Source organism: Hypanus sabinus, chromosome 1 (assembly GCF_030144855.1).
Source record: "Hypanus sabinus isolate sHypSab1 chromosome 1, sHypSab1.hap1, whole genome shotgun sequence".
Lineage (NCBI taxonomy): Eukaryota > Metazoa > Chordata > Chondrichthyes > Myliobatiformes > Dasyatidae > Hypanus > Hypanus sabinus.
In genome coordinates, this window is record NC_082706.1 from 144,390,774 (window position 1) to 144,418,313 (window position 27,540).

Below are 27,540 nucleotides of genomic sequence, written 5' to 3' on the forward strand. Positions count from 1 at the left end.
AGCCAGTAGGCTCTTTCCTCTTGGGGATGGTAATTCCTTGGCACTTTTGTGGTACCAGTTTCATTTGCCACTTGCCAGCCCACACATTGGTGTAACTACAAGCTGAGAGGGCAGCTTTGTCTGCTGAGGTGTTAGGAATGGAATTGAAATGACATCACAGAATGGTCAGAGCACAGGAGGAGACTGTCGGGCCTTTACCAGCTCTATGTAAGAACAACCCAGCTAGTCCCCTCTCCCCATTGCCCTACAAGCCTCTTCTTTTCAAACTGTAGTCCAGCTCCATTTTGAACACTGCAGTCAAGCTTCAGAAGTGCACTCCTGGCCCTCATGGCTCATTTTGTGAAAAGGATTTTTCCTTGTGTCAGTTCTGGGTTTCCTCACATCCTGCTCTGTGCCAAGGGACTAATCCTAGTGTCTCCAATCTTCCCATATAAAGTCCCTCAAAGCTGGAATCATTTTGGAATCACTGGACAATCTCTAAAACTCTCATACCTTTCCTAAAGCACGGCACCCAGATCCAAAATTTCAACCGCAGCCGAGCTGGAGGTTTATAAAGATTGGTCATTTTGCCCTTATTATCGCACTTGTTATTCAATTTATAAAGTCAAGGCTGTCTGACTCTTCAAGCATTCCCTCATCCTCCCTATCAGTTCACTGAACTGTAGACATGAACCCTCAGATCCCTGCTCTTCTATTCCTGTTGGAATCATTCCCCCTAACTTGTACTTCTACTTCTCATTCCTTATACCAAACTTCAATACTTCACAGTTCTCATTGTTAAACTTCACCTGTCACTCATTTGCCCATATACCCAGTCTGCTTCTTAATGTAACAAACAATCTGTTAGAGGGACTCAGCATCTGTGGGGGGAAGGACCTTTTGGTGATTTGGGTCAAAAGCCTGCATCAGGACCTGAAACACTGGCAATTCCTTCCCCCTCCCCCACAGATGCTGTTCAACCTGCTGAATTCCTCCAGCCGATTGCTTGTTCCATATTCCAGCGTCTGCTGTTTACTGAGTCTGTTACTCTTCTTCAGTTCACTGTGTCTCCAAGTTGTATGTAGTGTGCATCTTTAGAAATGGCTTCCCCTTCCCCTCCTCCGTCAGATTTATGAACACTACCTTGTTATTCCTTTACTTTGCTCAACTTAATTACTTTTGTAATTTATAGTAACTTTGCAATGTACTGCTGCTGTAATACAACAAATTTTACAATACATAACATAGTGATAATAAATCTGATTCTGTGTACCCAAATCCCAGACCATTAACATGTATTAAGAACAACTGTGACTCTTCTATCAATCCCTAGAGAACTCTACAGTATACATTCTCCCAGACTGAGAAACAACCTCTCACTCCCACTCTCTTTCCTGTTATAGTCAGTTTCCCATCCATGCTGCTGTAGCCACTTTTATTCTAAGGCCTTAATGACAGTCCAATTGTCATCTTATCAAATGTTTTTTTTTTGAAATATCACATCAACAATATTTCCCTTATCAATCCTCTCTGTTATCAAAAAATCTGTGACAATTTAGTTGGCAAAATCATCACTGGCTTTTTCCATTCACTCCTCACATGCCCAAGTAACTGTTAATTCTGTCTCTGGTTATTGTGTCTGGAATTTTCCCACTATCAAGGTTAGACATTTGGTCTGTACACACCGGGTTTGTCCCCTAGCTGTATTCTTTTAAACAGAGGTAAAAATATTCACAATCTTTTGGTTTCTAGGCACTACCTAGTAGGGATAATCCAGAAAATTATAGACCACTGAGCCTCACATCAGTGGTGGTGAAATTACTGAAGCTGATTCTTAAGAACCATATCTACCCCCACATTTGCAGAAGTATGGACTTAAAAACAAGGATAGGATTGACTTCAACAGCACAAAACTACTGTGAAATGGCAACAGCATTTGGGACTGCCTGGTGAAGGAAGTCATTGAAATAAAACTAGCAGAAAAGAATTTTAACAAAGATGACGGTCTTACTCTAAGAACTGGAATTCCACTGGAAAGAATCTTCATCCTCGCTGGTGAAGTTTGTCATCGAAACATTCCTGGCTAGAAGCCCGAGAAGAATTTATTTGTTAAGCATGGGCTTATTAGAGAGAATCCGCATGGCTTTGTGTGGGTCAGGTCATGTCTTATCGACTTGATTGAACTTTCTGAGGTGGTGTCAAAATTATTGATCAGATTCAGGTTTATTATCTCTAACATAGGTTGTGAGATTTGTTGTTTTGTGGCTGCAGTGCAGTGCAAGGCATAAAAACTGAATAAATAGTGTGAAAGAGGAATAGTGAGGTAGTGTACATAGAGCATTCAAAAATCTGAAGGCAGAGGGGAAGAAGCTGTTCCTTCCTGAGAGTAAGGCAGTGACTGTTGTCCACGTGGACAATGTAAGGCACTTGACAATGTTACTCATCATAGGCTGATCCAGAAGATTATTGCATGTGGAATCCACAGTGATTGGTAGATTAGATTCAAAATTGCTTTGGCCATAGAAGATGGAGGATAGAGGTGGAAGGATATTTCTCTGACTAGAGGTCTGTGACTACTGTTGTTTCACAAGGATCTGTGCTGGGACCTCTATTTATAATATGAGAATGGTATTGAGATAACTGTGAAACATATAGACAAATATATAAGCGGGCTGATAGTTTGCAGGCACAAAGATTGGCAGAGTTGTGGATATAGTGAGGAAGATGGTCAAAGGATATAACAGGATACAGATCAGTTGGAGACGTAGATGAAAAATAGAAGATGGAATTTAATCGAGGAAAGTGAGAGGTGTTGCACTTTGAGAGGTCAAATGTAAGGGAAAAGTATGCAGTAAATATCAGAACCTTAAGGACCATTGATGTCCAGAGGGATCTTGGAGTACAAGTCCAAAGCTGCCTGAGGAGGCAGTACAAGTGGATGAGGTGGTTGCGAATGTATACAGTGCGCTTGCTTTCATCAGTAGGGAAAATAAAATTTGGTAAGTTGTGTTGCGGTTGTATAAAACTTTGGTTAAGCAACACTAGGAAGGATGTGGAGGCTTTGGAGAGGGTTCTGTAGAGTTTTGCCAGGATGCTGCTTGGATTAGTATATGTACAGTAAGGAGAAGCTGGGTTGTTTTATCTGGAACATTGGAATCTGAGGGGTGACTTGACAGAAGTTTATTTTGTGAGGCATAGATAGGGTAGGTGATCAGTCTTTGTTCCAGGGTAGAAAAGCCAAATACTAATTGCATTTGTCTTTCCAAAGTGCAGCAATTAGACTTGGTGACATAAAGTTATATAGAAACTGGTTAACGCTATAAACGCAAGAGATTATGCAGATGTTGGAAATGTGTGTGTTACTCTGGATAAGTGGAGGTATGTGCCTTACTCTGGATAAGTGGAGATATGTGCCTTACTCTGGATAAGTGGAGATATGTGTGTGTTACTCTGGATAAGTGGAGATGTGTGTGTTACTCTGGATAAGTGGAGATGTGTGTATTACTCTGGATAAGTGGAGATATGTGTCTTACTCTGGATAAGTGGAGATGTGTGTGTGTTACTCTGGATAAGTGGAGATGTGTGTGTTACTCTGGATAAGTGGAGATGTGTGTGTTACTCTGGATAAGTGGAGATATGTGCCTTACTCTGGATAAGCGGAGATGTGTGTGTGTTACTCTGGATAAGTGGAGATGTGTGCCTTACTCTGGATGTGGAGATATGTGCCTTTGGATAAATGGAGATATGTGCCTTACTCTGGATAAGTGGAGATATGTGCCTTACTCTGGATAAGTGGAGGTATGTGCCTTACTCTGGATAAGTGGAGATATGTGCCTTACTCTGGATAAGTGGAGATATGTGCCTTACTCTGGATAAGTTGAGATATGTGTGTGTTACTCTGGATAAGTGGAGGTATGTGCCTTACTCTGGATAAGTGGAGATATGTGCCTTACTCTGGATAAGTGGAGATATGTGTGTGTTACTCTGGATAAGTGGAGATGTGTGTGTTACTCTGGATAAGTGGAGATGTGTGTATTACTCTGGATAAGTGGAGATATGTGCCTTACTCTGGATAAGTGGAGATATGTGCCATACTCTGGATAAGTGGAGATATGTGCCTTACTCTGGATAAGTGGAGATATGTGCCTTTGGATAAATGGAGATATGTGCCTTACTCTGGATAAGTTGAGATATGTGCCTTACTCTGGATAAGTGGAGATATGTGCCTTACTCTGGATAATTGGAGATATGTGCCTTACTCTGGATAAGTGGAGATGTGTGCCTTACTCTGGATGTGGAGATATGTGCCTTTGGATAAATGGAGATATGTGCCTTACTCTGGATAAGTGGAGATATGTGCCTTACTCTGGATAAGTGGAGATATGTGTCTTACTCTGGATAAGTGGAGGTATGTGCCTTACTCTGGATAAGTGGAGATATGTGCCTTACTCTGGATAAGTGGAGATATGTGTGTGTTACTCTGGATAAGTGGAGATGTGTGTGTTACTCTGGATAAGTGGAGATGTGTGTATTACTCTGGATAAGTGGAGATATGTGTCTTACTCTGGATAAGTGGAGATGTGTGTGTGTTACTCTGGATAAGTGGAGATGTGTGTGTTACTCTGGATAAGTGGAGATGTGTGTGTTACTCTGGATAAGTGGAGATATGTGCCTTACTCTGGATAAGCGGAGATGTGTGTGTGTTACTCTGGATAAGTGGAGATGTGTGCCTTACTCTGGATGTGGAGATATGTGCCTTTGGATAAATGGAGATATGTGCCTTACTCTGGATAAGTGGAGATATGTGCCTTACTCTGGATAAGTGGAGGTATGTGCCTTACTCTGGATAAGTGGAGATATGTGCCTTACTCTGGATAAGTGGAGATATGTGCCTTACTCTGGATAAGTTGAGATATGTGTGTGTTACTCTGGATAAGTGGAGGTATGTGCCTTACTCTGGATAAGTGGAGATATGTGCCTTACTCTGGATAAGTGGAGATATGTGTGTGTTACTCTGGATAAGTGGAGATGTGTGTGTTACTCTGGATAAGTGGAGATGTGTGTATTACTCTGGATAAGTGGAGATATGTGCCTTACTCTGGATAAGTGGAGATATGTGCCATACTCTGGATAAGTGGAGATATGTGCCTTACTCTGGATAAGTGGAGATATGTGCCTTTGGATAAATGGAGATATGTGCCTTACTCTGGATAAGTTGAGATATGTGCCTTACTCTGGATAAGTGGAGATATGTGCCTTACTCTGGATAATTGGAGATATGTGCCTTACTCTGGATAAGTGGAGATGTGTGCCTTACTCTGGATGTGGAGATATGTGCCTTTGGATAAATGGAGATATGTGCCTTACTCTGGATAAGTGGAGATATGTGCCTTACTCTGGATAAGTGGAGATATGTGTCTTACTCTGGATAAGTGGAGATATGTGTGTTACTCTGGATAAGTGGAGATATGTGCCTTACTCTGGATAAGTGGAGATATGTGCCTTACTCTGGATAAGTGGAGATATGTGCCTTTGGATAAATGGAGATATGTGCCTTACTCTGGATAAGTGGAGATATGTGCCTTTGGATAAATGGAGATATGTGCCTTACTCTGGATAAGTGGAGATATGTGCCTTACTCTGGATAAGTGGAGATGTGTGTGTGTTACTCTGGATAAGTGGAAGTATGTGCCTTACTCTGGATATGAGCCTTTGGATAAATGGAGATATGTGCCTTACTCTGGATAAGTGGAGGTATGTGCCTTACTCTGGATAAGTGGAGATGTGTGTGTGTTACTCTGGATAAGTGGAGATATGTGCCTTACTCTGGATAAGTGGAGATATGTGCCTTACTCTGGATAAGTGGAGATATGTGCCTTTGGATAAATGGAGATATGTGCCTTACTCTGGATAAGTGGAGATGTGTGTGTTACTCTGGATAAGTGGAGATATGTGCCTTACTCTGGATAAGTGGAGATATGTGTGTGTTACTCTGGATAAGTGGAGATATGTGTGTGTTACTCTGGATAAATGGAGATATGTGCCTTACTCTGGATAAGTGGAGATATGTGCCTTTGGATAAATGGAGATATGTGCCTTACTCTGGATAAGTGGAGATATGTGCCTTACTCTGGATAAGTGGAGATATGTACCTTACTCTGGATAAGTGGAGATATGTGCCTTACTCTGGATAAGTGGAGATATGTGCCTTTGGATAAATGGAGATATGTGCCTTACTCTGGATAAGTGGAGATATGTGCCTTACTCTGGATAAGTGGAGATATGTGCCTTACTCTGGATAAGTGGAGATATGTGCCTTTGGATAAATGGAGATATGTGCCTTACTCTGGATAAGTGGAGATATGTGCCTTACTCTGGATAAGTGGAGATATGTACCTTACTCTGGATAAGTGGAGATATGTGCCTTACTCTGGATAAGTGGAGATATGTGCCTTTGGATAAATGGAGATATGTGCCTTACTCTGGATAAGTGGAGATATGTGCCTTACTCTGGATAAGTGGAGATATGTGCCTTACTCTGGATAAGTGGAGATATGTGCCTTTGGATAAATGGAGATATGTGCCTTACTCTGGATAAGTGGAGATATGTGCCTTACTCTGGATAAGTGGAGATATGTGCCTTACTCTGGATAAGTGGAGATATGTGCCTTACTCTGAATAAGTGGAGATATGTGCCTTACTCTGGATAAGTGGAGATATGTGCCTTTGGATAAATGGAGATATGTGCCTTACTCTGGATAAGTGGAGATATGTGCCTTACTCTGGATAAGTGGAGATATGTGCCTTACTCTGGATAAGTGGAGATGTGTGTGTGTTACTCTGGATAAGTGGAGATATGTGCCTTACTCTGGATAAGTGGAGATGTGTGTGTGTTACTCTGGATAAGTGGAGGTATGTGCCTTACTCTGGATAAGTGGAGATATGTGCCTTACTCTGGATAAGTGGAGATGTGTGCCTTACTCTGGATAAGTGGAGATATGTGCCTTACTCTGGATAAGTGGAGATGTGTGTGTGTTACTCTGGATAAGTGGAGATATGTGCCTTACACTGGATAGGTGGAGATATGTGTGTGTTACTCTGGATAAGTGGAGATATGTGCCTTACTCTGGATAAGCGGAGATGTGTGTGTGTGTTACTCTGGATAAGTGGAGATATGTGCCTTACTCTGGATAAGTGGAGATATGTGTGTTACTCTGGATAAGTGGAGATGTGTGTGTGTTACTCTGGATAAGTGGAGATATGTGCCTTTGGATTAATGGAGATATGTGCCTTACTCTGGATAAGTGGAGATATGTGCCTTACTCTGGATAAGTGGAGATATGTGCCTTTGGATAAATGGAGATATGTGCCTTACTCTGGATAAGTGGAGATATGTGCCTTACTCTGGATAAGTGGAGATGTGTGTGTGTTACTCTGGATAAGTGGAGATATGTGCCTTACTCTGGATAAGTGGAGATGTGTGTGTGTTACTCTGGATAAGTGGAGGTATGTGCCTTACTCTGGATAAGTGGAGATGTGTGTGTGTTACTCTGGATAAGTGGAGATATGTGCCTTACTCTGGATAAGTGGAGATGTGTGCCTTACTCTGGATAAGTGGAGATATGTGCCTTACTCTGGATAAGTGGAGATGTGTGTGTGTTACTCTGGATAAGTGGAGATATGTGCCTTACACTGGATAGGTGGAGATATGTGTGTGTTACTCTGGATAAGTGGAGATATGTGCCTTACTCTGGATAAGCGGAGATGTGTGTGTGTGTTACTCTGGATAAGTGGAGATATGTGCCTTACTCTGGATAAGTGGAGATATGTGTGTTACTCTGGATGTGGAGATATGTGTGTGTTACTCTGGATAAGTGGAGATATGTGCCTTACTCTGGATAAGTGGAGATATGTGTGTGTTACTCTGGATAAGTGGAGATATGTGTGTGTTACTCTGGATAAGTGGAGATATGTGCCTTACTCTGGATAAGTGGAGATATGTGTCTTACTCTGGATAAGTGGAGATATGTGCCTTACTCTGGATAAGTGGAGATGTCTGTGTGTTACTCTGGATAAGTGGAGATATGTGCCTTACTCTGGATAAGTGGAGATGTGTGCCTTACTCTGGATAAGTGGAGATATGTGCCTTACTCTGGATAAGTGGAGATGTGTGCCTTACTCTGGATAAGTGGAGATATGTGTGTGTTATTCTGGATAAGTGGAGATGTGTGCCTTACTCTGGATAAGTGGAGATATGTGTGTGTTACTCTGGATGTGGAGATATGTGTGTGTTACTCTGGATAAGTGGAGATATGTGCCTTACTCTGTATAAGTGGAGATATGTGTGTGTTACTCTGGATGTGGAGATATGTGTGTGTTACTCTGGATAAGTGGAGATGTGTGCCTTACTCTGGATAAGTGGAGATATGTGTGTGTTACTCTGGATGTGGAGATATGTGTGTGTTACTCTGGATAAGTGGAGATATGTGCCTTACTCTGTATAAGTGGAGATATGTGTGTGTTACTCTGGATAAGTGGAGATATGTGTGTGTTACTCTGGATGCGTGGAGATATGTGCCTTACTCTGGTCCATGCTGACCAAGATTCCCACCAAAGCCAGTCTATTATGTCACATTTGGCTTGTATCTCTCTAAATCTTTCCTATCCAAGTGCCTTTTAAATATTGTAAATTGACCTGTCTAAGCCATTTCTTGTAGCAGTTCAGTCTATATGCAGACCATTCTCTGGGTGAAAAAGTTGCCCCAAAGCGTCCTTTGAAATCTCCCCCCTCTTTCCCTAATCCTTTGTTCCCATGTCCTTGATCCCCTAACCCTAATTCTGTTTATGTCCCTTGTTATCCTACTAACCAATGAATAAAATCCTAACCTTTTCAGCCTTTCTCCTCAACTCCCTCTGGTCCTGGTATCATCCTCGTAAATCTCCTCTGCACTCTCAATTTATAAGAATGTTGCCAGGACCTGAGTTAGAGGGAAAGGTTGAAGAGGTTAGAAATTTATTCAATGGAGTGTAGGAGATTATGAGGAGATTTGATAGAAGTATAAAAATTATGTGGGGTATACATAGGGTAAATGCATGCAGACTTTTTTTCCACCAAGGTTGGGTGAGACTTGGTTAAGGGTGAAAGGTGAAATTTTTTGGGGGAACCTGAGGGTGAACTTCTTCACTTAGAAGCTGGTGCGAGTGTGGAACAAGCTGCCAGCAGAAGCTGCGGGTAAGCACTTGCAGCTCTCAAAAGAAGTTTGGATAAGTACATGGAGGGGAGGGGTATGGTCCAGGTGCAGGTTGATGGGGCTAGTTTGATATGGTCTAGATGGGCGGAAGGTTCTGTAGTGATCTGTGACTCTTCAGTTGAAAGGTATCTTTCCTACAACAAGGTGACTAAGACCCAATAAAACATTCCAGAGTGTGGCCTCATTGATGCCTTGTCCAACTGCAACCTAATATCCCTACCCTTGTACTCAGTGCCCTGAATTATGAAGTTCAGTGAGCCAGAAGCCGCCTTCACCGCCCTCTTTACCAGTGATACCACATTCATGGAAATGTGTACTCGTACTCCATAGGACCATAAGATATAGGAGCAGAAGTAGGCCATTTGACCCAATGAGTCTGCTCCACCATTCAGTCATGGGCTGATTCAATTCTTCCAGTCATCCCCACTCACCTGCCTTCTCCCCATACCCTTTGATGCCCTGGTTAATCAAGAACCTTTCTATCTCAGCCTTAAATATACCCAATGTCTTGGCCTCCACAGCCTCTCGTGGCAACAAGTTCCTCAGACTTACCAGCCTCTGACTAAAGTAATTCCTCCGCATCTCAGTTCTGAATGAACATGCTTCAATCCTGAAGTTCTGCCCCCTTCTCCCCTACCATTGGAAATAACTTTGCCATATCTAATCTATTCAGGCCTTTTAACATTCGGAATGTTTCTATGAGATGCCCGCTCATTCTCCTGAACTTCAAGGAATACAGCCCAAGAGCTGCCAGATGTTCCTCATACAGTAACCCTTTCATTCCTGGAATCCCTCTTGTGAATCTTCTCTGCACCCTCTCCAATGTCAGTATATCCTTTCTAAAATAAGGAGCCCAAACCTGCACACAATGCTCCAAGTGTGATCTCACGAGTGCCTTATAGAACCTCAACATCACATCCCTGCTCTTATATTCTATACCTCTAGAAATGGATATCAACATTGCAATTGCCTTTTTCACCACCGACTCAATCTGGAGGTTAACCTTTAGGGTATCCTGCACAAGGACTCCCAAGTCCCTTTGCAACTCTGCATTTTGAATTCTCACCCCATTTAAATAATAGCCTGCCCTTTTATTTCTTCCACCAAAGTGTATGACCAAACACTTTCCAACATTGTATTTCATTTGCCACTTCTTTGCCCATCCCCTAAACCAGGGGTCAGCAACCTTTACCACTGAAAGAGCCACTTGGACCCGTTTCCCACAGAAAAGAAAACACTGCGAGCCGCAAAACCCGTTTGACATTTAAAATGAAATAACACTGCATACAACGTTTTGTTTTGCCTTTATGCTATGTATAAACAAACTATAATGTGTTGCATTTATGAAATTGATGAACTCCTGCAGAGAAAACGAAATTACATTTCTGCATGCAACAGAAACATTTTGAACTCCGAAAAAAAGACGTTAGGTTAAAGGTTACTTTTAAGTAAAATACTCAACGTCTATTTGAGTCCTTCTTGTATTTATGAAAAACGCCAAACTTAAATTTGCCGCCAGCAGCAAACCAAAAATAACGTCAGCCGGCTGTCAACCTGAAAAATAAAAGGACTATTTCACTGAACAATGAAAACATATGAATATACGTAAAATAATAGGCAATTAAAATATTTATCATACTTGTTCAGGTTGACTCACACCTGACAATGCAGTCGTATTCAGTAGGGATGGATCGATGCTTAGGGGAGTGACTGGGAAGGATAATGTGTGTTTTTCCTCTCTGAACTCACAGAAGCGTTTCCCAAACGATGTTTGCATTGCGATGATTGCAGAATGTAAATACTCCGAATTTATCATGTCGTGACATTGTTTGAACTCTCTCAAATTGGGCAAGTGAGACAATGTGCCTTTCTGTAAATCTCTGGCAAGCAACGTCAACTTGCGCTCGAATGCCAAAACATCCTCCAACATGTGCAGGGCTGTACGTCCTTACCCCGTTGAAGAGCTGTGTTCAGCGTGTTCAGGTGCGCTGTCATGTCTACCATGAAGTGTAGCTTTTCCAGCCACTCTGGCTGTTCCAGCTCAGGAAAGTTGAGTCCTTTGCTGCCCAGGAAAGTTTTCTCTTCTTCCAGACACGCGACAAAGCGTTTCAGCACCTCCCCTCTGGACAGCCAGCGATAAAAACACGTAGCGGTTGCTACACGCAGTCAGTAAACTGCAGTCAAAGATAGCTTTATTCGAACTAAACAGCCTTGCTTTTAAGCCTCCCTCAACCCGCCCCCCATGGGCGTGGATGCTGCAAAAGACACGTACTCACAAACCCCCGTAGGCTATCTAATTGTGAGTCGGTTCGGATGTGCCAGGAAAAGGGTCGCCACAACCAATTATTTCCCAAAGTAACAGGGAGCCGCAGCACAGACGTAAAAGAGCCACATGTGGCTCCGGAGCCGCGGGTTGCCGACCCCCGCCCTAAACTATTTAAGTCTCTCTGCAGGCTCTCTGTTTCCTCAACACTACCAACTCCTCCACCTATCTTTGTATCATCAGCAAATTTAGCCACAAATCCATTAATATCCTATTCCAAATTATTGACATACATCATAAAAAGCAGCGGTCCCAACACCAACCCCTGTGGAACTCCACTGGTAACCAGCAGCCAGTCAGAATAGGATCCCCTCAATCCCACTCTCTGCTTTCAGCCAATGCTCCACCCAGGCTAGTAACTTCCCTTTAATTCCATGGGCTCTTACCTTGCTATTCAGCCTCAAGTGCAGCACCCACAGCACTCCTCAGGGTCCTGTGTACACAGTGAATGTACTTCCCTGTCTTGTCATCCTGAGATATAACAGCTCGCGCTGATCTGAATTAATCTCCGCTCGCCACTCACCCAGCCAGTCCAGGCCGCTCTGTGATCCCTGCTGACTGCACTCACTCTCTCCTCCTCCCCACCCCCAGCGCCCTGGGATGCCCTCGGCTGCACGGATGGCTCCCCAAGGTTCAGCGATGGGTCCCCCGGGAGCGCCATATGGAACAGGTCCTACTGTTCGCCCTGGGATCCCACAACCGGTCCTGGAGCAGACCCGCAAGCGCGCCGCACCGCAGCAGATGCAGCAGCCACAGGCAGCCGTGCAGAGCCGCGCACGCAGGTAGGGGTAGGGAGCTGGCGTGGTGGGGGGGAGGGGGAGGGAGAAGAATGGGACAGGGAAGGGTGTGGTGGGGGGAGGGGGAGAAGAATGGGACAGGGAAGGGTGTGGTGGAGGGAGAAGAATGGGACGGAAGGGTGTGGTGGGGGGAGGGGAGGGGGAAGAATGGGACAGGGAAGGGTGTGGTGGAGGGAGAAGAATGGGACAGGGAAGGGTGTGGTGGGGGGAGGGGGAGGGAGAAGAATGGGACGGAAGGGTGTGGTGGGGGGAGGGGAGGGGGAAGAATGGGACAGGGAAGGGTGTGGTGGGGGGAGGGGAGGGGGAAGAATGGGACAGGGAAGGGTGTGGTGGGGGGAGGGGAGGGGGAAGAATGGGACAGGGAAGGGTGTGGTGGGGGGGAGGGGGAGGGAGAAGAATGGGACGGAAGGGTGTGGTGGGGGGAGGGGAGGGAGAAGAATGGGACAGGGAAGGGTGTGGTGGGGGGGAGGGGGAGGGAGAAGAATGGGACAGGGAAGGGTGTGGTGGGGGGAGGGGAGGGAGAAGAATGGGACAGGGAAGGGTGTGGTGGGGGGGAGGGGAGGGAGAAGAATGGGACAGGGAAGGGTGTGGTGGGGGGAGGGGGAAGAATGGGACAGGGAAGGGTGTGGTGGGGGGGAGGGGAGGGAGAAGAATGGGACAGGGAAGGGTGTGGTGGGGGGGAGGGGGAGGGAGAAGAATGGGACAGGGAAGGGTGTGGTGGGGGGAGGGGGAGGGAGAAGAATGGGACAGGGAAGGGTGTGGTGGGGGGAGGGGAGGGAGAAGAATGGGACAGGGAAGGGTGTGGTGGGGGGAGGGGGAGGGAGAAGAATGGGACAGGGAAGGGTGTGGTGGGGGGAGGGGGAGGGAGAAGAATGGGACAGGGAAGGGTGTGGTGGGGGGAGGGGGAGGGAGAAGAATGGGACAGGGAAGGGTGTGGTGGGGGGAGGGGGAGGGAGAAGAATGGGACAGGGAAGTGTGTGGTGTGGGGAGGGGAGGGAGAAGAATGGGACAGGGAAGGGTGTGGTGGGGGGAGGGGAGGGAGAAGAATGGGACAGGAAGGGTGTGGTGGGGGGAGGGGAGGGAGAAGAATGGGACAGAAGGGTGTGGTGGGGGGAGGGGAGGGAGAAGAATGGGACAGGGAAGGTTGTGGTGGGGGGAGGGGGAGGGAGAAGAATGGGACAGGGAAGGGTGTGGTGGGGGGAGGGGGGAGGGAGAAGATTGGGACGGAAGGGTGTGGTGGGGGGAGGGGGAGGGAGAAGAATGGGACAGGGAAGGGTGTGGTGGGGGGAGGTGAGGGAGAAGATTGGGACGGAAGGGTGTGGTGGGGGGAGGGGGAGGGAGAAGAATGGGACAGGGAAGGGTGGTGGGGGGAGGGGGAGGGAGAAGAATGGGACAGGGAAGGGTGTGGTGGGGGGAGGGGGAGGGAGAAGAATGGGACAGGGAAGGGTGTGGTGGGGGGAGGGGGAGGGAGAAGAATGGGTCAGGGAAGGGTGTGGTGGGGGGAGGGGGAGGGAGAGGAATGGGTCAGGGAAGGGTGTGGTGGGGGGAGGTGAGGGAGAAGATTGGGACAGGGAAGGGTGTGGTGGGGGGAGGGGGAGGGAGAAGAATGGGACAGGGAAGGGTGTGGTGGGGGGAGGGGGAGGGAGAAGAATGGGACAGGGAAGGGTGTGGTGGGGGGGAGGGGGAGGGAGAAGAATGGGACAGGGAAGGGTATGGTGGGGGGAGGGGAGGGTGTGGTGGGGGGAGGGGAGGGAGAAGAATGGGACAGGGAAGGGTGTGGTGGAGGGAGGGGGAGGGAGAAGAATGGGACAGGGAAGGGTGTGGTGGGGGGAGGGGGAGGGAGAAGAATGGGACAGGGAAGGGTGTGGTGGGGGGAGGGGGAGGGAGAAGAATGGGACAGGGAAGGGTGTGGTGGGGGGAGGGGGAGGGAGAAGAATGGGACAGGGAAGGGTGTGGTGGGGGGAGGGGGAGGGAGAAGAATGGGACAGGGAAGGGTGTGGTGGGGGGAGGGGGAGGGAGAAGAATGGGACAGGGAAGGGTGTGGTGGGGGGAGGGGGAGGGAGAAGAATGGGACAGGGAAGGGTGTGGTGGGGGGAGGGGGAGGGAGAAGAATGGGACAGGGAAGGGTGTGGTGGGGGGAGGGGGAGGGAGAAGAATGGGACAGGGAAGGGTGTGGTGGGGGGAGGGGGAGGGAGAAGAATGGGACAGGGAAGGGTGTGGTGGGGGGAGGGGAGGGAGAAGAATGGGACAGGGAAGGGTGTGGTGGGGGGAGGGGGAGGGAGAAGAATGGGACAGGGAAGGGTGTGGTGGGGGGAGGGGGAGGGAGAAGAATGGGACAGGGAAGGATGTGGTGGGGGGAGGGGAGGGTGAAGAATGGGACAGGGAAGGGTGTGGTGGGGGGAGGGGGAGGGAGAAGATTGGGACAGGGAAGGGTGTGGGGGGGAGGGGGAGGGAGAAGATTGGGACAGGGAAGGGTGTGGGGGGGAGGGGGAGGGAGAAGAATGGGACAGGGAAGGGTGTGGTGGGGGGAGGGGGAGGGAGAAGAATGGGACAGGGAAGGGTGTGGTGGGGGGAGGGGGAGGGAGAAGAATGGGACAGGGAAGTGTGTGGTGGGGGGAGGGGGAGGGAAAAGATTGGGACAGGGAAGGGTGTGGTGGGGGGAGGGGGAGGGAGAAGATTGGGACAGGGAAGGGTGTGGTGGGGGGAGGGACCTGATGCATAATGTGAGGAGCAGGCTCCTCGACTCATTGAGCCTACCCACCAGCCGGTCAAATTGGATAGAAGCTGTTGTGAGGGCTGCGCTATGCCCATAGTGATTGTTTTCTGTTGAACGTCCACAGTGCCAAGCGGAGGAGGATGGTGGACAAGATCCTGCCCCAGAGGGTGAGTGAGGGGGGAGGGTTGGTGGGTGGGGTGGGGCTGTTTGGAATGAGGGGTAGGATTGCTCCAGGGGGTGGAGCTTAACCTGAGCACAGGAACCGTAGGCAGTGTTTGGTCAAATGTCTACCTCCAATATTTTTTTAAAATAAAAGGGTGTTTATTACAAAAACCATTAAACTACTGCAGACCACAGCAACCAGAACTTCAGATTCCGATATTGGCATCCTAATCTGAGACACATCCAGTCTCCCACAGTGCCAAAACATAGATCAGTAGGCACCACAGATTCTTCTGACACTATCGGACGATTAGGCCACTCGGGGCAAGGAGGGTCAACATAATGGATCCTAATCCCAGAGTGAACCAGTTCCATGCTGGGGCTTACTCACAGTGCTCACCTGTAATGGATCCAGGAGTCCCCTGTCCCTGTCTCTGTCCCCCCACATTCCTGTCCTTACCACTGCAGCCTATCCTGCACAACTAGACCCGCAGTGGATGTGGGGAGGTGTAGGGAGGGAGACCTGCCTGGTGGTGGGGGAGGAAGATTGAAGTACCATCCCAGAAGATGGAGAAGAGTGCCCAACTCCAAGGTGTGACGGGAAAGCAGGACCCAAGTTTGGGTTTGTTCCCATGAGGAGCAACAGGAGGCCACTCAGTACTTCTAGTTTGTCCTATCTCTCACCTAATCCCCACCCCTCATCCAAACACCTGTCCATCAGAGAGGCTAGGGGCAGCCTGGCCTGTAAAGTGAAGGGAGGGATAGATTTCGGGCAGTGAGTGAGTTCCAGAATGTTCTCCTTGTTCCTCAGATCCGGGAGCTGGTGCCGGAATCCCAGGCCTACATGGACCTGCTGGCCTTTGAGAGGAAGCTGGACCAGACCATCATGAGGAAGAGAGTGGACATTCAGGAGGCTCTAAAGAGGCCGATGAAGGTGGAAAGTGGGGCAATGGGGTGTCCAGGGGAAGGGGGTAACGGGGAATCCAGGGGTCAGGGAAGGGACAGGCAATGGGGTGTCCAGGAGGAAGGGGGGTGAGGGGTTGGACAGGCAATGGGGTGTCCAGGAGGAAGGGGGTGAGGGGAGGGATAGGCAATGGGGTGTCCATGGGAGGAAGGAGTCATGGAGCAATAGGTTGTCTGGAGAATGGGCAATGGGGTGTCCAGGGGAGGAAGGAGGGGGTGGGGAAGTGGGGCATCCAGGGAAGGGAGAATGAGGTGAATGGGATTTCCTTGGGGGTAGGACCAGGGAGGTAAGGATTACAACACCAGCAAATGGGTAGAGATCGTGCCGCTGTCTGTAAGGAATTTGTACATTCTCCCCATGACCGCGTGGGTTTCCCCAGGGTGCTTGGGTTGCTCCAGCACATATTCAAGATTGGTCATTACAACAATGTATTTCACAGCATGTTTCAATGTAAGTATGACAAAAAAAAACTGTCTTTAGATGCTCACTGGGGAGGGGATCCTGGTGTAGGATGGTACTGAGAGATATCAGCGGGAGAGAGGGGTGCCTTTGTGGGGAAGGAAGAGGTCCTGGGGGAGGGGACTCGGAGAGAATGTGGGATGGATGGTCATTGACCTCTGACCTCTGATATCCAGCAAAAGCGAAAGCTCCGGCTATACATCTCCAACACCTTTAACCCTGCACGCTCAGACGCCGAGGATTCGGACAGCTGCATCGCCTCCTGGGAACTGCGAGTGGAGGGAAAGCTTCTGGAGGATGTGAGTGTTGCAGGGGTAGGGCAGGCCTTTCTATCCCTCTAGACTACCCCACCACTCACAGCTGGACCTCTGTCTCAGCTCCATCTTCCTGCACAATTCCTATTTACCTTAGAGCATAGATTATGTACAGCACATACAGCACAGAACATGGAACAGACAAGTTCAAAGTGAATTTGTTATCAAACTACCTATATATTATCATATACTACCTTTTAGATTCATTTTCTTGCAGACATTTGCAGGAGGAATAAAGAATTTATGAACAACTATACAGCAATAAACAACCAATGTGCAAAAGAAGATAAACTGTGCAAGTAAAAATTAGTAGCAAGAACATGAGTCATAAAGAACAAAGAACAGGAGCAAGTCCATTCAGCCCATAATTTTGTGCTGTTAAATTAAGGCTAACTAAAAGCCCAAAAGCCCAACTAAACTAATCCCTTCTCCCTACACAATATCCTTATCCTTCCATTCTTTGTACATTCATGTGCCTATCTAAGAGTCCCTTGAACACCTCTATCATACTTTCCTCCACCGCACATTGCAAGTACCCATTGCTTTCTACGTGTAAAGAAAAACTTGCCCCGTGCGTCTCTTTGAACATACCCTCACCTTAAATGCATACCCTCTGGTATTAAATATTTCAACCCTGGGGGAAAAATCTACTGTCTGTACCCTATCTATGCCCCTTGTAATCTTGTAAACCTCTATCAGATCTCCCCTCAGCTTCTGGCACTCCAGAGAAAGCAACCTAGATTTGTCCAACCTCTCTTTTAGCTCATGCCCTCTGATCCAGGCAGCATCCTTGTGAACTTCTTCTGCACCCTCTCCCAAGCCTCCACATCTTCCCTATAATGGATGACCAGAACTGAATGCAATATTCCAAATGCAGCCTAACTAGAATTTTATAAACCTGCAACATAACTTCCCAACTCTTGAACTCAGTTCCTTGACTAATAAGCACATGCCTGCCATTTGCCAGTTTTACCAAATTCCTAGAAATTAATTCCAGAAAACTAATAAAGAATAATCATAGCAACAACCTCCACTGCTCTGCATTTTAGAAATTCACCACCCTCACTGTAAAGGAATTTTCCTAATCCCAGTCCTTGATACCCTGTCCCTTACTTGGAGACCATGACCATGGTCCAGAATTCTTCCGTTGGAGGAAACACCCTCCCTTTTGAACCCTGTAAAAAGCTTAAGTGAGATCTCCTCACATTCAAGTTCAATTACACCTCATCCAGCAAACAATCTGACTAGTGAATTTTCACTGCTGCTTCTATACTCCTTGGGTAAGGAGAACAGAAATGGCCATAGCAACCAGGTGTGGTCTCTTCAAGGCCCTGTCTAATTCCTATCAGGCATTTAACTCCTGAGTTCAATCTTCTGGTAAGAAGAACTAATGTACTATTCCATCTTTCTGTTTGTTTCTGCACGGGCATGGCACATTTCAGTGACTTGAGTGCAAGGGCAACAGGCAGAGATGGTATAGCATCACAATAAAGGGATGTCCCTTTAGAACTGAGATGAGGAGGAATTTCTTCAGCCAGAGGGTGGTGAATCTGTGGAGCTAAGTCACTGGGTATATTTAAGGCAGAAATTGGTAGGTTCTTGATGGGTAAGGGTGCGAAGAGTTACTTGGAGAAGGCAGGAAAATGTGGTTGAATAGTTTTGAAAAGAAATTTCCCAGATTTATATGCAAAGAAATTCCTACACTATGCCCCTCCCAGGATGACCTACCCTCAGTACTACCCTCCCACAGTGTAAAACACCCTAAGTACTGCCCCTTCCAGAGTGTAACCCTCCTTCAATACTGCCACTCCCATGTGGTCTTTACAGTGAGGTTACTGCCTGCTCTCTGGAATGTGTGGCTGACTCTCTGTCTGAACAGAACCCTGTCTGTTCACTGAATTGGCCCCTTGCTGTGGGTAACTGCAGTTTTGACTGAGTATGTTTTGTTGTAGACTGGGAAACAGAAGAGAAAGTTCTCCTCGTTCTTCAAGAGCTTGGTGATCGAGCTGGACAAGGAACTGTACGGACCTGATAATCATCTGGTGGAGGTAACAACCTTTTGGTCACAGACCTTCCTACCTGTCTCCATCCTTTCCTGGTTCTTCCAAAGTGTGTCCATTACACTTTCCAGGCCCTACACCCCTCTCTGTCATTGTGCCCCCCTGTACTCCATCTCCTTGACATGACCTCTACCCTAAACCCCTCCCTGTCTCTGTGCCCCCCCGGCTGCCACACCCCTCCTGTCTTTGTAACCCCTTCCCTCCCTTACACCCATCCTCTGTGACTCCCTCCAGTCCCTACATCCATTCTCATCTCTGACTTCTTCAGATCCTATACCACTCCCTGTCTCTATAACCCCCTCCAGCCCATACACCCCTTTCTGTCTGTTAATCCCCCTGTCTCTGTGATGCACCATCAATAACTCTCGGAGACGTGAGGCGAGATATAGGCTTTTATTGGCTGGAAGAAAGAACAAGCAGCAATTGTCCACCACACAACATCCTGGACACTGAGGCCAGGGCGGTGTCTCCAATCGCCTTTATACAGGGGTCTGTGGGAGGAGTCACAGGAGCAGTCAGCAGGGGGGGCTTGTCCAGACAGGTATATGTAGTTTACCACACTCTGTGACTCCCCCCTCATGCCCTTACACCCCTCCCTGCCTCTAACCCCCTCTGACACCTATACTGTCTTTGTAACCCCTCTGGTTCCAGTCTCTGACCCTGCCCTCAGTGTACATCTCATTTAGAACTCAGTCATCACACCCTCCCATCTGCCCCTGATCCAGTAAGCTCCCAGGATCACCGAGAGCTGCCCCCTCCCTCCCTCCCGGTTTAGGGTCAGCTCCTTTGAGAAGGATCAGGATGTTTGGCATTTTTCCTGACGCTATACAAAAGTTGTGGCATCTCTGGTATCTGAAGTTATGTTCCCAGAGTGGGGAGATCCTGGAGTTTGGGATGAGCTGTAAGGTATCTTGTCCTCAGCGCTCTGTCAGTTGTGATGGTAATGGAAGACAGGACGGGACAGCAGAGCACAGTGACAACAGCAGTACATAGAACATTTGACATCGAGCTCACTGGTGTGACGTGTTGTTCCCTTGCCCTGTGCGCCCCGCTCCGAATTAAACCAAAGGCTTTACACACCATGGTGATAAACATGAACGATGCTGGAAACAACAGATCTCAGAGCTGAACATCCGACAGTACAGCACAGGAAAGACACTTCAGCCCACAATGTCTGTGCTAAGCATGAGCCCTGATTAAACTAAATCCTGTCTGCTTGTACGTCATCTCCATCGTTCCTTTCCTGACATACTTACGTGCTTATCTAATAGTGTATTAAACACCACCAACTTATCTGCCTCTACCACCGCCCCAGTAGCCTGTTCTAGATACCCACCACGCTCTGTAATAAAAACTTACCCCACACATCTCATCTCCTTTAGACTATCCCTCTGACCTTAAATGCATATCTAGGAGTTGACATTTCTACCCTGACTGTCTCTGACTCTTATAATGTTATAAACTTTAATCAGGTCCTCCCTCAACCTCCAATGCTCCAGGGAAAAGTGAACAAGTTTGTCCACGCTCTCCTTATAGATCATGCCTCTAATCCCGGCAGCATCTTGGTCAACCTCTCCTGCTCCCTCTCCGAGGTGTACTGACCAGGCAGCATCCGGGTAGGGTGCGAAGCTTCCTGCGGTTGAATGCCCCCTCCTGTCACCGGACCCAAACCATGGGGTGTGGTGGGGTTGTCGGTTTGATGGGGAGGGGGGTTATCTCACTATGTTGTTCTCTCCGCAGTGGCACCGGACGCCCAGCACCCAGGAGACTGATGGCTTCCAGGTGAAGAGGCCGGGAGACGTCAGTGTCCGCTGCACTCTGCTGCTCATGCTGGATTACCAGGTGGGGCCTTGGGTGAGGATTAGGGCCTGTCGAGGTCTGTGGGATCAGTGGGCTGGGTCTGTGGAGTTGTGAGAGCGTGGGGCCTGTGGGTGGTGGGGAGGGATTCACAAATCACAGTGGGATGATGGTAACAGGTTTGTGGGTGTTGCAGTTTGCTGAGGGGGTGGGGTGACAAGGTTTGGGTGGCGGTGGTGTGTGTGAGTAGTGGGTGACGACAGCATCGTGTGATGCAGGTGATTGCTGAGGGATGGGCTGGGTAGGTGACAGGTTTGTTGTGTGAAGGATATGATGATGGGAGTGTGACAAGGGTGAGTGAGAAAGGGACTGGGTGATAAAGGTAGGTGGGTGACGGCTGGTGGATGGAGAAGTGTGTGACGCGGGTGGGTGCTGGGAGTGGCTGCAGAGAATAGGGAACAGGGATCCTGGGTGCAAGGGGTGGGTTCTGGGGGTGCTGGGTGATTCACTTGGTTAACTCCTCCCACCCTTGCAGCCCACCCAGTTTAAGCTGGATCCCCGCTTGGCCCGACTGCTGGGGATTCACACCCAGACACGATCAGCCATCGTCCAGGCCCTCTGGCAGTACATCAAAACCAACAAACTGCAAGACTCCCATGACAAGGAGTACATCAGCTGTGACAAGTACTTCCAGCAGGTAACTCCCACCATACTCCATCAGGGGCTGGAGGTTTGAGAGAAGCAAAAGGGAGGGTAAGTGTACAGTGAGGGACTTCAGGTTGCGCTGAGAGGAAAGTTCTTCTACAGCTGAGCAGAAGCCCCTTGGGAGGAAGGAACACCCAGGGTGTTCCTTGCACTCTGTCCTCACAGCGGAGTTGGGGAGGATGTGGGTGAAGATGCTGGGTTCAATCCTACCGAATAAACCCCAACCTGACAATGTAACACACAGAGTGAAGCTCCCTCCACACTGTCCCATCACACACACACAGGGTCAGACACAGAGTGAAGCTCCCCTAATAATGATCCATCACATACTTCACAAAGTATGAGTTGACACATCTGGGAAGAATAATAAGACGAGGATACACCCGGTAAATGGTAGGACCTTAAGGCATCACAAGGACCTTGATGTACAGGTCCAAGGACCTCAAGGTTGCACAGATAGATCAAGTGGTGAAGGTGGTGTACAAGATCTTCATTATTTGGGGAGTTTCTGTACCGATCTATCAGACATCAGTCAGGTTAGGGTACTGTGTGCCGTTTTGGTCCCCACATTATGGAAAGGACATGATTGCACAGAGAGGGTGCAGAGGAATCCGTCAGATGTTACCTGGGATAAAGGAGAGACTGGTGAGGAGGCTATGGGCGGGGATCTGATGGAAGTCTCAGTCTGAAATGTCAGCTCTTCATCCACGTGCAAATTGGCACAGGGTTATGAAAATTAGGGAATTAAATGCGTGGCTCAAGGATTAGTGTAGGAGAAGTAGGTTTGAATTCATGGGAAACTGGCACCAGAATTGGGGAAGGAGGGAACTGTTCCACTGGGATGGGCTCTGCCTGAACCGTGATGGGACCTCTATTCTAGTGAATCGCATTACTCGGGTTGTGGATAGGGTTTGAAACTAAATAGTAGGGGAGTGGTTTCAACAGATTGGAGAAGTATGGATAAAGTAGAAGAGAAAAGTGTGGATAAAGGTAAAGTAAAAGCAGAAGTTAAAAAAGAGAAAGTAAGGGCGGAGTGAAGAAAAGTCAAATGCATAAGAGACAAAGATTACTAGATCCTAAAGGCACAATGAGTGTAAGGGGATTTTAACTGAATGCCCATAGTATTCGTAGCCTGTGAACTTGTGGCACAAATCAGTACAAAGGGGAATGATTTAGTGGCCATTACAGAAATGTGGTGCAGGGTGGAGAGGATTGGAATTAAATATCCAAGGATATCAGGTTATACGGAAGGATAGGCAGGAAGGTAAGGGAGGTGGGGTAGCTCTCCTAATTAAGGATAAGATCAGAGTGATGGCGAGAGATGATATAAGGTCTAAGAAGCAGAATGTTGAATCCATCTGGGTACAGATTAGGAATAGTAAAGGGAAAAAAAATCACTGGTGGGAGTTGTCTATCGGCCACCAAATAATAACATGACAGTGGCCCAGGCAATAAACAGAGAAATAATCTGAGGCATGTAAGAATGGAACAACAGTTTTTGTGGGGGATGTTAACTTGCATTTAGATTGGGTGATTTAAGTTGGTCGAGGCAGTCTTGTGGAGGACTTAATAGAATGCATCTGTGATGACATTTTTGGACAGCATGTTACTGAACCTACAAGGGAATGTGCTATTTTAGATTTGGTCCTGTGCAGTGAGCCAGGTAAAATTAGCAATCTTGTTGATAGGGATCCTCTTGGAAAGAGTAATTACAGTATGACTGAGTTTCTCTTACAAATGCAGTAGTTCAATCTAAAACCATTATTATGCCTAAACAAGGGAGACTACAATGGGATGAGAGAGGAGTTGGATAGGGTAGACTTGGAACACGGGCTCTATGGTGGAACGGTTGAGGTGCAGTGGAAGACTTAGAAATAAATTTTTCACGGTGCTCAACAGAAGTATATTCCAGTTAAAAGCAAGGACTGTAATGATGGGGAGAGCCAGCCATGGATAATTAAGGAAATAAAGGAAGGCATCAAACTAAAAGCTCGTGTGTACAAAGTCACCAAGAGCAGTGGAGAAACTGGAAGACTGGAAAAACTTTAAAAAGCAACAAAGAACCACAAAGCAAGCAATAAATAAAGAGAATATAGATTATGAAAATAAACTAGCACAAAATATAAAATTATATAAAGTGGAAAGGGGTGAATGTAGGTCCCTTGGAGGACGAGAGGGGGGAGTTGATATTGGGCATTGAGGAAATGGTCAAGGCTTTGAAGGACTCGTGTCAGTTTTCACGGTGGAGGGTTTGTCTAACATACCAAAGAGAGATGTTATAGATGTTGTAGATGTGATGGGAGGTGAGGACCTCAGTACAATAGCTATCACTAAAGAGGTTGTGCTGAGCAAACTTGTGGACCTGAAGATAGACAAGTCCCCTGGTCCTCATGGAATGCATCCCAGGGTACTGAAAGAAATGGCAGAGGTTATAGTTGAGGCTTTGGTGATAATTTACCAAAATTCTCTGGACTCTGAGCAGGAAACCTGGAAAGAAATGGATCAATCAGGCAGATGCACCATGGATTCAGCAAAGGCAGATCCTGTTTGACAGATTTACTGGAGTTCTTTGAGGATATAACAAGCACATTGAATAGAGAGGAACAGTTGGATGTTATTTACTTGGATTTCCAGAAAGCATTCAATAAGGTGCCACATAAAAAACTTTTCCATAAGATAAGGATGGTTTACCAACAGAAGGCAGAGAGTTCAAATACATGGGTGTTACTCTGGTTGGCGATCAGTGGTGAGTGGTGTGCCGCAGGGGTCGGTGCTGGGCCCACAACTGTTCACGATACACATTAACGATCTGGAAGAGAGGAATGAGTGTAGAGTATCTAAGTTTGCTGATAAAACTAAACTGAGTAGAAAAGCAAATTTTGCAGAAGATACAGAGAGTCTGCAAAGCGTAGGCTACGTGAGTGGGCAAGGGTCTGGCAGATGGACAATGTTGGCAAATGTGAGGCCATCCACTTTGGAAGGAAAAATGGAAGAGCAGATTATTATATAAGTGGTAAAAATTTGCAGCATGCTGCTGTACAGAGGGACTAGGGAGTGCTTGTGCTTGAATCACAAAAGGTTGGTTTGCAGGTGCAGCAGGCTATCAAGAAGGCAGTTGGCCATCATTGCTAGAGGAAATGAATTGAAGAACAGGGAGGTTATGCTGCAACTGTACAGGGTACTGATGAGGCTGCACCTGGAGTACTGTGTGCAGTTCTGGTCTCCTTACTTGGAGAAGGATATACTGGGTTTGGAGGCAGTGCAGAGGAGGTTGTCAGGTAAATTCCAGAGATGAGGGGTTAGACTATGAGGAGAGATTGAGTCTCCTGGACAGTACTTGCTGGAATTCAGAAGGATGAGAGGAGATCGTATAGAAACATATAAAAATTATGAAAGGGATAGATAAGATAGAGACAGGAAAGCTGTTTCCACTGGTAGGTGAGACTAGAACTATGTTCTCTATCGATGTTGCCTGATCTACTGAGTTCCTCCTGCATTTTGTGTGTGTCTCCACTCTTTCTCTTTAAACCCCTTCTCACATCACTCCAAAAATCTGTCTATCAGGAGCTACCTGTGTTCATGCCCTTGGGATTGATCCACCTGATGTCACAGAGTTATGCAGCATAGAAACAGGCCCATCAGCCCAACACAATAATCCAGCTGAGTTGCCTATCTGAGCTGGTCCCTATTTTCTACATTTGGCCCATATTTCTGCAAAACCTTCCTATCCATGTAGCTGTCCAACTGTTTTTAACTGTTGATATTGTACCTGCCTCAACCACTTCTTATGGCAGCCTGTTCAATTTATCCACCAACCTCTTTGTGGGAAATCCTGCTGCTCAGTTCCCCTATAGATCACATTAAACCTCTGTCCTCGAGTTTTAGATTCTTCTACCCTGGGAAAAAACATTGATCATTTACATTATCTATGTTCCTCATGATTTTATAAACCTCTACAAGGTCACCCCTCAGTTGCCTTCGCTCGGGAAGAACAGTTTCCAGTCTGCCCAACCGCTCCCTAAAACTCAAGCCCTTCAGGGCCAGCAACATCTTTGTGAAGGCTCCTCCTTTTTGATGTTAATGTTCTGAAACTTCACTGTCTTCCCCTCTCCCCCACACTGAATTCTCTACCTTGAATGTCCTCCTGAGTGAACAGCCCCCAACCCCTTTACCCACCCACCAGTCTTCTAACTCCACACCACAGATTACCGCTGTGGTTCCTGGTAGGTCTTCCACCTTCCCTGCTTATCCTCTTGACCTTCGGGATTTATGTTAATCTTGTCTGCCAGTAACATTTTGTGGCCTCTGATGCCCTTCTAGTTACTTCATGGTGTACCTGCTCCCTGCTCTGTTTTCCTGAAAGGCCTCCCCGGTTCGATTCTCTATCACCTTGTGCTTCCTTACATCCTGGGTTTCTTGGACTTACTGTTTGTACCTTTCGCCCTTACAAGAACATGTTGTCCCTGAACTCTCTATTTCACTGTTAAATGACTCCCACTTACTGGATATAGAACTATCTGCGTTATCCCTCTTGTTCCTTCCCGGCTGTTACCAATATGTTACATCAAAGCTCTTCACTTAACCTTTTGTGAGGCACTTTGTTCAAAGTCAAAATAGAGTTTATTGTCATCTGCACAAGTAATGTACTTACCACCGCACCACAGGCTCATAGCATCAGATAAGTAACATTAAACGAAACATAAATGTAGATTATACAGTTTTTTTTACAAGAAGATATGGAACAAAAAGTAACAGTCGACTTTAGCTCAAGACACACAAAATGCTGGTGGAACGCAGCAGGCCAGGCAGCATTTATAGGAAGAAGTACTGTCGACGTTTCGGGTCAAGACCCTTCGTCAGAACTAACTGAAAAAAGAGATAGTAAGAGATTTGAAAGTGGGAGTGGGAGGGGGAGGGGAGGCCAGAAATGATAGGAGAAGACAGGAGGGGGAGGGATGAAGCTAAGAGCTGGGAAGTTGATTGGCAAAAGGGACACAAGGCTGGAGAAGGGGGAGTATCATAGGACGAAAGGCCTTGGAAGAAAGAAAGGGGGAGGGGAGCACCAGCGGAAGATGGAGAACAGGCAAGGAGTTATTGTGAGAAAGAAAACTTAAAAATTAGGGATGGGGTAAAAAGGGGAGGAGGGGCATTAACGGAAGTTAGAGAAATCAATGTTCATGCCATCAGGTTGGAGGCTACCCAGACGGTATATAATATAAAGTCCACCAGAGAAAGCAGGATCTCCCAATGGCCGCACATTTTAATTCCATGTCCCATTCCCATTCTGATATGTCTATCCATGGCCTCCTCTACTGTCAAGATGAAGCCACACTCAGGTTGGAGGAACAACATCTTATATTCCGTCTGGGTAGCCTCCAACCTGATGGCATGAACATTGATTTCTCTAACTTCTGTTAATGTCCCTCCTCCCCTTCTTACCCCATCCCTAATTTTTAATTTTTCTTTCTCTCTCACAATAACTCCTTGGCTGTTCTCCATCTTCCTCTGGTGCTCCCCTCCCCCTTTCTTTCTTCCAAGGCCTCCCGTCCTATGATACTCCCCCTTCTCCAGCCTTGTATCCCTTTTGCCAATCAACTTCCCAGCTCTTAGCTTCATCCCTCCCCCTCCTGTCTTCTCCTATCATTTCTGGCCTCCCCTCCCCCTCCCACTTTCAAAGCTCTTACTGTCTCTTTTCTCAGTTAGTCCTGATGAAGGGTCTCGGCCCAAAACGTTGACAGTGCTTCTCCTTATAATGCTGCCTGGCCTGCTGCGTTCCACCAGCATTTTGTTTGTGTTGCTTGAATTTCCAGCGTTTGCAGATTTTCTTGTGTTTTCGATTTTAGCTGAAATGGTCGAAGTGGTCATAGTGCTGCTAAGCAGTTTTGCCAGTTGGTTCTAGAACTGAATGGCTGAAGGAAAGTACAGTCGGCCCTCCTTATCCGCGGGGAATTGGTTCCGAGACCCCCCGCGGATACCAAAAAATGCAGATGCTCAAGTCCCTTATTTAACCTGT

At 47.2% G+C, this 27,540-nt stretch overlaps 1 protein-coding gene across 1 annotated transcript in view; it reads left to right on the forward strand.

Annotated features, from left to right (window-relative positions):
• The window catches only part of LOC132398484 (SWI/SNF-related matrix-associated actin-dependent regulator of chromatin subfamily D member 3-like), a 45,308-nt gene that overhangs the window by 4,903 nt on the left and 12,865 nt on the right, over nucleotides 1-27,540 (forward strand). Inside the window, exons 2-8 of the mRNA XM_059978005.1 lie at nucleotides 12,145-12,335; nucleotides 15,191-15,233; nucleotides 16,040-16,162; nucleotides 16,828-16,950; nucleotides 18,918-19,013; nucleotides 20,766-20,867; nucleotides 21,358-21,519. Of these exons, the coding sequence (XP_059833988.1) occupies nucleotides 12,145-12,335; nucleotides 15,191-15,233; nucleotides 16,040-16,162; nucleotides 16,828-16,950; nucleotides 18,918-19,013; nucleotides 20,766-20,867; nucleotides 21,358-21,519 (840 nt within the window). The remainder of the gene's footprint in view (nucleotides 1-12,144; nucleotides 12,336-15,190; nucleotides 15,234-16,039; nucleotides 16,163-16,827; nucleotides 16,951-18,917; nucleotides 19,014-20,765; nucleotides 20,868-21,357; nucleotides 21,520-27,540) is intronic.